General features: G+C 60.7%; 4 protein-coding genes across 4 annotated transcripts, besides 14 other annotated features; all 4 read left to right on the forward strand.

The window, feature by feature from the left end:
• The first annotated feature begins 10 nt into the window (after nt 1-10).
• Nucleotides 11-50: a sequence feature (GA-rich).
• A 35-nt stretch (nt 51-85) lies between these two features.
• Tco025E_07383 (vitamin-K-epoxide reductase (warfarin-sensitive)) lies at nt 86-583 on the forward strand (the record flags this gene model as incomplete). Its single annotated transcript, XM_029374249.1, has 1 exon — nt 86-583. One exon carries the CDS (start codon nt 86-88, stop codon nt 581-583), a length of 498 nt encoding a protein of 165 aa, XP_029225642.1.
• A 62-nt stretch (nt 584-645) lies between these two features.
• Nucleotides 646-680: a microsatellite.
• A 157-nt stretch (nt 681-837) lies between these two features.
• Nucleotides 838-873: a microsatellite.
• Nucleotides 874-906: 33 nt separating this feature from the next.
• Nucleotides 907-1,944, forward strand: Tco025E_07384 (nuclear lim interactor-interacting factor; the record flags this gene model as incomplete). The annotated part of the gene is made up of 1 exon (XM_029374250.1): nt 907-1,944. One exon carries the CDS (start codon nt 907-909, stop codon nt 1,942-1,944), a length of 1,038 nt encoding a protein of 345 aa, XP_029225643.1.
• Nucleotides 1,945-2,293: 349 nt separating this feature from the next.
• Nucleotides 2,294-2,317: a microsatellite.
• Nucleotides 2,318-2,429: 112 nt separating this feature from the next.
• Nucleotides 2,430-2,466: a microsatellite.
• Nucleotides 2,467-2,516: a microsatellite.
• Nucleotides 2,517-2,586: 70 nt separating this feature from the next.
• Tco025E_07385 (WD repeat domain 65) lies at nt 2,587-6,609 on the forward strand (the record flags this gene model as incomplete). Its single annotated transcript, XM_029374251.1, has 1 exon — nt 2,587-6,609. The coding sequence occupies one exon, from the start codon at nt 2,587-2,589 to the stop codon at nt 6,607-6,609; it is 4,023 nt and encodes a 1,340-aa protein (XP_029225644.1).
• A 62-nt stretch (nt 6,610-6,671) lies between these two features.
• Nucleotides 6,672-6,709: a sequence feature (A-rich).
• Nucleotides 6,710-6,800: 91 nt separating this feature from the next.
• Nucleotides 6,801-6,851: a microsatellite.
• Nucleotides 6,852-7,090: 239 nt separating this feature from the next.
• Nucleotides 7,091-7,193: a microsatellite.
• A 33-nt stretch (nt 7,194-7,226) lies between these two features.
• On the forward strand, nt 7,227-8,288 carry Tco025E_07386 (uncharacterized protein; the record flags this gene model as incomplete). Its single annotated transcript, XM_029374252.1, has 1 exon — nt 7,227-8,288. One exon carries the CDS (start codon nt 7,227-7,229, stop codon nt 8,286-8,288), a length of 1,062 nt encoding a protein of 353 aa, XP_029225645.1.
• Nucleotides 8,289-8,481: 193 nt separating this feature from the next.
• Nucleotides 8,482-8,506: a microsatellite.
• Nucleotides 8,507-8,508: 2 nt separating this feature from the next.
• Nucleotides 8,509-8,530: a microsatellite.
• A 59-nt stretch (nt 8,531-8,589) lies between these two features.
• Nucleotides 8,590-8,623: a microsatellite.
• Nucleotides 8,624-8,684: 61 nt separating this feature from the next.
• Nucleotides 8,685-8,717: a microsatellite.
• Nucleotides 8,718-9,100: 383 nt separating this feature from the next.
• Nucleotides 9,101-9,139: a sequence feature (A-rich).
• The last annotated feature ends 412 nt before the right edge of the window (nt 9,140-9,551 follow it).

Genomic DNA, 9,551 nt, shown 5'->3' on the forward strand with positions numbered 1-9,551 from the left:
CGACGCAGGGGGGAGGAAAGAAAACAGCAAAGAAGGAAGGAGGGAGGGAATAAGACGCAAGCAAGCAGGAGGCGTCGGCAACATCATGTCGCGCGTGTCGCGTCTCCTGCCCGTGCTGGTGATGCTGGGCTTTCTTCTTTCTGGCTACGCCTACCACGTGGAGCGTCGCTTTGCCAGGGCCAAGGAGTTGGGCGAAGCCTACCGTGCCTACTGCGACGTCGGCGCATTCTCCTGCACGCGCGTCTTCTCCTCCGCGCAGGGCTCGCTGACGCAGTTCATTGGGCTGCCGCCCGTGTCCAACGCGGCGCTGGGGATGCTCTTCTACCTGCTGGAGCTCGCCGCCTGCCGCTCCCCGACGCTGATTTTCGTCATGAGCGCCGCAAGCTGCGTGGCCTCGCTGGGACTGTTTTTTCTCCTGACCGTCGTTCTGCGCGACCTATGCCTTGTGTGCTGCTCCACCTACGTGGTAAACGGCCTCACCTGCCTCGCTGCCTGGCGGTGGCGTAGGCAGACGACGACGGCTGCCCCAGACGCAAAGCAGAGACGCAACGAAAAAGAAAAGAAAAGAAAAACAGTGAAGTGAGGCGGTGATAATCGACGTGGACGTGTGAGGACGGTCCTGCGCCCCGCTTTGCCTCGTTATCATGCGCGCGTGCTTGCGTGAGTGTGTGGGTGTGTGCCTCAGGGGAGGAACTGAGGAGTGAAGGGGGTGAGAGGCGTTGCTGCATCGCTTTTCTCTCACTTTCTGGTTCTGGCCCACTACTTTTTTTTTTTTTCTTCTTTCCCGCACGTGCGTCCTCCCACCGCCCCCGCAATAGTGAAGGCGGGGCGGTTGCCTGTTTTTTTTTGTGTGTGTGTGTTGTTGTTGTTTTTCGCTGGTCCCTCGTCGCCCCGGCGTGTGGGGCAATGCTGTACCGTGCGTGCTGGCGGCGGCTGCCGCGCCGCGCCTCGGCCGGGGCCTGCGGCACATGGATGGCGTCGTGCCGCCCGTACAACACGGCACTGCCGTCAAAGAGTAAAAAGGCCGCCTCGGGCGGAGGCGTCTTCGCGCGTGCGCAGTCCGGCGTTCACATGTACGCCAACAAGGAGAATGCGTGGAGTGGGCACACCGACGACCGTTTTTACGGCGCCAAGCGGCTCCGGGAGTACTGGCGTCGGATGCTGAAGGATCGCGGGGTGCGGTATTACTTATTCGGCACCGTCGTCGTGATGGCCGCGGCGGGGGCAAAGCTGTGGCGGCTGCAGGAGCAGCAGAAGGAGGCGCTTGGGCTCCTCGGCCCCAAGAAGAAGGCGTACCGCAGCCGGCTGACGGTCGTGCTCGACGTCGACGAGACGATCGTGTCGTACGGTGACAAGGCCTTCCGCATGAAGGCCGGCATGGTGGTGCGGCCGTACCTGGCGGAGCTGCTCGACTACCTCGCCGCCATTGACGCGGAGGTGGTGCTGTGGTCGGGCTGCAGCGAGCGGTACATGCGGCAGGTGCTGAACGTGATTGACCCCGGCGGGATACGTGTGTCGCAGTACATTGTGCGCCACCGTGACTGGTTCACCCGGGACAACTACTACGAGAAGAACGTGCTCTGGCTGAAGCGCCCGCTGGAGGACACCCTCATCGTGGAGAACCGCCCACTGAGCGTGCGCAACTGCAACGCCAACGCCATCCTTGTGGAGGACTTTGTGCGTGGGGAGTACATGGACAACGGCCAGGACTACCCCCCCAAGGACCACGCCATGCGCACCCTGAGGCAAATTCTTCAGGACCTGCAGGAGTCGGGGCGGCCTGTGCAGGAGTACCTCGCCGACGCCAAGCACCGCAACAAGGAAATTAAGGAGATTCCGTGCCATTTGGCATTCAGACAGTTGCCGGATGAGTTGGCGCGGGGTGTCTTTTACTTTGTCGGGGGCAAGTACCGGGCTGCTGCAGGTGCGGACAGAAGAGGGTAACGTGCGGCAGAGGGATATTTATTTATCTGTACGTCTGTTTTGGCGGCGATTATGCGATGCGAGGGAAACGTTACATGAGGGCCCTTTGAAGGGGCGACGTTGACGACTCTCTCGTGCACGCATGCACTTGGGTGTAGCTGGCGTGCTTTCTGTCTCACAGGGCGGGGCATGATGCCACCTCTCTCTGAGGAAACTGAGTGACACAGAGGAGGGCTTCTCGCAAACTCGCGGGTATTATTTGTTTTATTTTTGTTTTTCGTTGCCGTTGTTCACAGTTGTACGCAGAGGTAGCACGCGTGTGCGCGTGGGCAGGCGATAGCTGTGCCACGCCGTTGGTGCCGGTGTGTGTGAGTGAGAGAGAGAGAGAGAGGAGGCAGGGCCGAGGCCGCGTGGAGTGGTGGGAGTCGCAGTAGAGTGTTATCTTCTACGCATGCGCTGCACGGAAAGACGCCCGCTTTTGTCTCGCACGGTTTAATTATGATTATTTTTTCTTCTTCTTCTTCTTTCCCCCCTTCTGCTTCTCACCCGCACGCGTCTCCGCACACACACACACACACACATACGCATACGCATAGAGAGAGAAAGGGCGAGATCTTTTTTTTTTATTTTCGCTTCTTCTTCTTCCTTCGCTTTGCCGCGTGGATGGAGCCAAAGGAGGGGGCCGGGCGTACGCTTGTGAAGCGGCACGCGTTTGGCATCCGCCCCGACGTCTACGGCTGCCTGAGTTGGGTGGAGGAGGGGACGCTGCTGTACCCCGTCGGGAAGACGGTGGCGGTGCACAACCTCAACAGCAACACCCAGCGCTTTTTTGAGACCGGCGTGCACAGCAGCGGCCTGACCGCGCTGGCGGTGAGCGCCAACAAGAAGTTCATCGCCATCGCCGAGGGCGGGCTGACGCCGCAGATCCAAATCATCGACTCGGTCCCGCGGAAGCGGCGCAAGACGCTGAGCGTGCAGGACTTGGGGAGCGACCGCTTCGTGGCGATGGACTTTAGCGTGGACGGGCGGCACCTGGCGACGCAGGGGGGTGGACCGCAGTGGAAGCTCTTCTACTGGAACTGGGAGCGCTCCAAGCCGCTCGCCTCCACCTCCGTGGTCGCCGACTTCAAGCTGGGCGACAGCCACGACTCCGTCCTGCAGGACTCGCACACGAGGGAGCTGCACGGGGCGGCGGCGGCCGCCCCTCCGCCCGTTTCATGCGTGACGATTTGCCCGCAGGACCCACTCCTGATCGCGGTCTCAGGGCTGGGGACGATGCGCTTCTACCGCTACGTGGACGGGGTGCTGCAGACGCAGCCCTCCATCGGCTACGACCTCGAACACGCGTCGAACTTCCTGACGCACGCGTGGGTCACGGGCGACCGTCTCGTGGCCTCCACGCAGACTGGGGAGCTGATGGTTGTTGAGCGCGGCGTGTACAGGCGCCTGCTGCCCGTGCCCCCCTCCACGCGGGCCCAGCTGACGAACCCGACGGTGCTGTCGCTTGTCCCCAGCAAGGCGGGGTTTATCGCCGGCAGCGACCAAGGCACCGTCGCCATTTACCAAAATTGCGGCGGGACAGACTGCGAGTACGCCATTCTCTACAATGTGCCGGTGCCGACGGAGGAGGAGATGCACAGCAAGGCAGATACCGATAATAACAAGGACTCCCTGCCGCCCCTGACGACCGCGGCGGCGGCGGCGGCGGCTCCTGCTGCTGCTGCTGCTGCAGCGGTGGCGGCGGCGGCCGACGCCGGTTCTCCGCGGTCGTCGACGGCAAAAGGCCACAAACCCCTCTTTCAGGTGAACACGGGGGTGACGCAAATAGTTGCCGCCTCCCCGGCGAGGGAGGCGCGCCCCAAGACGGAGCTGCAAGAGGCGGCACGCATAGATCCGCGCCGGGAAAACAGCGTGGTGCGTCTGTCGCTGGACCAACTGGAGGAGACCATGGCATTAGTGACGCACTCAGGTCAAATTCTTGCCTTTAACTTTTCCCAGCCGTGGGGGAAACGCTCGAGCCAGGAACCCCCGACGTTGTTGCCTATTTGTCAGTCGTTTCACGTGGGTGGCATTGTCGGCGTGGACTGCAGCGTGCGACGACCGTTTTTGGTGACCTCCGGCGTAGACAAGAGCGTGCGCATCTGGAACACCAGTACGCATCGACTAGAGATGTGCCAGTACTTCTCCACCTCCCCAGGCCCTGTGAGCATTCACCCCAACGGACTCTACGTGGTGGTCTGCTTCCCGGACAAGGTTCGCGTGATGAGTGTCCTCTGGAACTGCCTCCACGAGCACCGCGTGCTGAACCTTCGCAACGTGTCCGACGTGAAGTTTTCCGTGGGGGGAAAGTACTTTGCCTTGGCGCACGGCAACCTGATCCACCTGTACAACGCACTGACGTGCGACGCCCATGGACAGCTGCGGGGTCACCCGCAAAAGATCAGCGGCTTTCAGTGGGCCGCCACCTCCCCGTACCCCACAGACAACGGCCTCGTCTCCTGCTCCCTCGACGGACTCATCATCAACTGGAGCGTGAGTGAGATGCGCAAGGACGGCGAGCACCCCGACAAACGCTACCAATACCAAGTTATTGCGGCCGATGATAAGACCCTGTGGGCGGTGGGCGACCCGGCCTCCTCGGCGGCGGAGATACAGTGCAAATCGATGCTGCGGGAGATTGACCGCTTCGGCTCCACGGAGGCCCCCAACGCGGCAAATGCGACGGACTACGAGTTCCGCGAGAACGCACTCACAACGCTTCTAGTTTCGCCAAAGCAGCGACTGCTGTTCGGCGGCATGGATGACGGCTCCATTAAGTTTATGAACTTCCCGCTGCAGTTTGGGGTGCAGGAGGTGCCCATCGTGGCGCACATCGGCAAAGTCACCCGCATGGCGCTCTCCTACGACGAGAGCACCATCTACTCCGTCAGCGATGATGGGACGTTGTTTGTCATTGACGTGCGGGAGGACGGCCGCCCCCCGCAGCGGGACACGGGCTACTACGGCGACGAGGTCCTCGTGCTGGCCTCCGACGTGGAGGACCGCCAGATCACCATTGAGAGCCTCACACACACCGCAGCGAAACTCAGGACGGAGATCGAGGGCGAGGAGAAGCGGCGCAGCCACGAGCAAAATACGCGGCTGCGAGAGCGGGCGGAGGAGTTCAAGAATGAAGTGGCCGTCCTCGAGGCGGAGTACGCCGCGCTGTGGAACACCAAGGCGGAGCAGGAGCGCTCCTTCGTCGCGGTGCGGCTCGAGAAGGAGGCGGAGGCCGCCCCGCTGCTGGAGGAGCTCGAGCGGGCAGGGCAGGCGGAGGTGCAGCGGCTGGAGGACGAGTGCACGGAGCTGCAGCACCGGCTGGACGGAAGCAAGAGCAAGTTCGCCCAGGAGGTGATGGAGCTGGAGGCGCAGATGGAGCGGGAGCGGCGCGAGGACGAGGAGCGCTTCAACGACGTCGTCGCAAAGCGCAAGGAGGGTCTGCAGAAACTGAAACGCCAGGTGCAACGTGCGAAGGAGACAAACGTGGAGTCGCGGCGGCGCCTCGAGCTCGACACGGATGCGGAGCTGGAGGGCATTCGGGATCGCAACCGGCGCGATCTTGAGGCCATTCGCGAGCAGTACCTGCGCATGAAGGGGGAGAGCGCCATCATGCGCAAGAACGCCCTGCGCATGGAGAAGGAGGCGGAGGTGCACAACAACGAGCTGAGTGTGCTAGAGAGCGCCAAGACGGCGCTGATGGCGCAGCTGGGGGAGCTGAATCAGCACATGGCGCAGCTGCACCAGGACATCGAGGAGCGCGACGCCGTCATTGGCGAGAAGGAGAAGCGGATTTACGACCTGAAGAAGCAGAACCAGGAGCTCGAAAAGCACAAGTTTGTCCTTGACTACCGCATTCGCCAGCTCAAGTCACAAATGGAGCCGCGGCAGCGGGAGATTGCGCGGGAGCACCAGCGCATAAGCGAGAAGAACGTAGAGCTGGAGAGCCTGCACCAAAACAACATCACCCTGCGGCAGAGCATCGAGGGGCTAAAGGCAGATCTCGCACAGCAGCAGCAGCAGATAAAACAGGCGCTGAACCACATGAAGGACTTTGAGACGTACAAGAGCCGCGTCAAGACGGACGTCGGCGAGCTTGCACCGGCCATGCAGGACCCCGCGCGGCTGCGGGACGTCGTGGAGCGCTTGTACCAGCGGTACGTCGTCGGCCGCGATGGCCACCGCACCGCGCAGGTGGATCCGGAGATTAAGGGGGAGTTTAAGTCGCAGCTGGAGTACCTGAGCACCTCCGTAGAGGCCCTGCGGCGCAAGTGCAAGGCGGACCAGGAGCAGCACCGTACGGAGGTCTCGACGATGATGGTGGAGAACCTCGCGCTAATCCGCGAGATTCACGAACTGCGTGCGGAGCTCGTGGACCTGCGCAACCTCTCCGTGGCGGCCGCGGACGAGGCAAAGCGGCGTGCCCGGCCAGATCAGTCCAAGAAGGGGGCCAACTCCTCCTCCCGCCTTAATGCCGCCTCTAGCAGCCTGCTCGCATCGAAGAAACGACTGGAGCTGCCTAAGGAGCTGGATGAAAACCGCACCGAGATTCGGCAGCTGCGGGCTTTTGTGGAGTCTGCGCAGCAGGCGCTGGCGGCAGCCCGTCGCACGCCAGTCTCCTGCACGTTTCCGCCCATCACACAACAGTAGAAGCTGGGGGCACACCTGCATTTTCCTCTCACGCTTTTTCAAAGAAGCCAAACAACAGCAGTAAAGAGAAACAAGAAGAAAAAAGAAAAAGAAAAAAAAACCACTGTTCCCCCCGGTGTTTATGGGGTGTCGCCGCTTTTTCTGGCGTCCTGTCTCTGAGGTTCATGTATAGAGGGAGGGGGCGGGCGAGTAACGAGAAAACAACAGCAGCAACAGCAACAGCAACAACTAGAAGAAGAACACATGACATCAGTATCATTATATGTATATGTATGCCTTTCTCTTCCTCCCCCTCTCCCACGTGTTTGCGTGTGTGGAGTGGGAGAGACGGAGAGAGGGGCATTCTTGGGAACTACACTACTACTGCCGCCGCCTCGAGGACTTTGCTCTTTGCTTGTGTCTCCCTTGTCGTAATATGTGCTTGCAGACCCTCCCTCCTTTTCACGCGGCTTAAAAAAAATAATCATCAACAAGCAGAACTTTCTTTCTGCTTTTTGTTTGTTTTTCCTTCTGTATTTTCTATGTCTTACTTTTTTCCCCTTTTCTTTCTTCTTTCTTCTTTTTTTTCTACATTCTCTGCTTTCATTTTGTCCGCAAGCAGGTGTGGCTCGCGGCGCATGTTTCACGTTTCGCCTCCCCTGCGTCTCGCATTCCCGGTGCACCGGGACACCACGAAGGTCCCGCGCATGCTGAAGGAGGTGGGCACGTGGCTGTACCAGCAGGAGACCGTCGACGCCTTTCGTCTGTGGTGCAAGGCGAATTACGTGCGGGGGCACAAGAATGTGAAGGTGGTGTCTTCCATGCACTACGCACGGTGTCTGCGGGCCGCGCGGCACTTGCGCCCCGGTCAGGCGATCATCACCTGCCCGCACTCCGCCTGCTTCAACTTCCTGGTCGTCGCGAGGGAGATGTACAACCTCAACGGCGCCGCCGCCACACACAACTTCCCACTGGAGGTGAACTGGATGAACTACGACGAGCGCTGCAAGTTTCTACGCGGGGCCTCCATGGCGGAGTTGGTCACCGCCGGCTGGATGTGCCGCATCGCCTCGCTGGAGGAGAGCAGCTTCACGCCGTACGTACGATGGCTGCTGGAAGACACACGGGGGCGAGACGGCATCGCAAACGGCATGTCGAAGGAGCGCGGCGAGGAGAGCGGGTTGGTGGACCACTACCTCTCTGAAATGGCCACCGACGCCTGCGAGGACCCGGAGGTATTCCTGGAGAACCTCTTCCGCAGCTTTGCCGCGCTGCACCTTCGCGCCGTGCCCATTGAGGCCGCGGCTATCCGCCTCTTTATTCCCGGCACAAACTTCTTCAAGACGAAGGCCGACGACATGTTTGTCCCCACTCTCATCCCGCTTGTGGATGCCGTGCCGCAGATGGAGGATGACACCCACAACACCGTCGTGGAGTACTTTCCCTACGACGGGCGGTGCCCGGGGGCACTGGCGCAGCAGTGCCGCGAGCTGTTTCTTTCCGAGGAGGAGGGGCGGGCGATGGAGGCGCAGCTCTCGCAAGGGACGGGGGACCGCGGCTTCTTTGCGTTGCGTGCGTTGTGCCCAATTGACGAGGGCGATCACTTGTACCTGCGCGGGGTGCCGAAGTTGGGCGACGCGGCGAAAGAGTCGATGACGGTGAAAGTCATGGAGGCCAACCGACTCATGAATAACGACTGAGCGGTGCGGGCGGTTGTTCAGTCATCCCTTCGCTGGGCTCCTGGCTTCCTTCCTGCGCGGGAGGGGGAGGGGATTGCCCCGCACGCATGCACCGGTGCCACAGTTCTACATCTATAGCCTTCCCTCCCTTCCTCTTGCCGCCTGCGTGTGGCGCGCGCCTTCGCACCGTGCCTTTTTCCCCCAATTCATTTTCTCTTGTTCTTGTTCTTGTTCTTGTTGCTGTTGCTGTTGTTGTTGTTGTTTATTTGCGCCGTCCCGTCGCCTTTCCCCCCCTCTCTCTTTGTGCAACACATGGCCTCTCTCTGCGTGTTTGTCTGTGTCTGTGTGTGCGTGTGCCCCCGGCGCACGTAGCCGAAGAAAGAGAGACGAGGCCAATAAGGAGAATTCAAAGACATCCAAACAAACAAACAAACACACACACACACACACCTACACGCCATGGCGACGTGGGTCAAGTACCAGGCAAACATATACCGCTATGGTCTCATCTTTTGCTGCTTGTCGGCGGCGTTGGCGATGGTTGTGGACGGCGGCGGCGCAAAGGCGCAGTGGGATTGGATGACGGATCGCTACGACCGACAGAAGGCAGCCAAGCGCCTGGACTGACACGCGCACCGGTGGTGACGGTCCCTCGGCGTGTGCATCTGCGCGGGAGGGCGGCCCACGGCTGGCTGGAGCGTTTATGTGCGGTTCCGGTGTGTTTGACGCGCCCCACGGGGTTAAAGCAAATGCCGGCGAAGACGATAACGGTGGCGAGCGCCGCACATTGAGGGCGGAGCAACGGCCGTGACAAAATGAATTCCCCCATTCCTAAAGAGATTAAAAAAAAGACAAAAAAGACAAGCAAAAGAGAGATGATGATGTATGTGTGTATGCAGGAACAGCAGGAGTGAAGCACGCCGTGCGAAGTTCCCTCCCAAGTGGCCAGCCAGCGGGGCTTTGGGGAGTAAACAGTGTGGGGGGTTGACGCGGCTCGCCCTTCTCCCTTCGTTTGTGCGGTCCCCTCTCACTTGTTAGCTGCACGGCCCGCGCAGTCGGTGGTTCCTCTTGCATTGGGGCCCTCTTTGGATTTTTCTCTTGTTTCCGCTGGAGTTTTTGTTTCTCTCCTCCCACCCTTTTTAAAAAAATATTTATCCTGCTGCTTCACCCACAGAGGCCGTAGGGTCGCCGCAAGGGAAGCCGGCGAGCCGCGCCACACACCGTCGCCAGGGAACGGCAGGCGGGGACCGCGTGACAAGGCACTAAGCGAAGGCGGCGGATAGG

Source organism: Trypanosoma conorhini (assembly GCF_003719485.1).
Source record: "Trypanosoma conorhini strain 025E chromosome Unknown Tco_14.4_contig_00566, whole genome shotgun sequence".
In the NCBI taxonomy this organism is placed as follows: Eukaryota; Euglenozoa; class Kinetoplastea; order Trypanosomatida; family Trypanosomatidae; genus Trypanosoma; species Trypanosoma conorhini.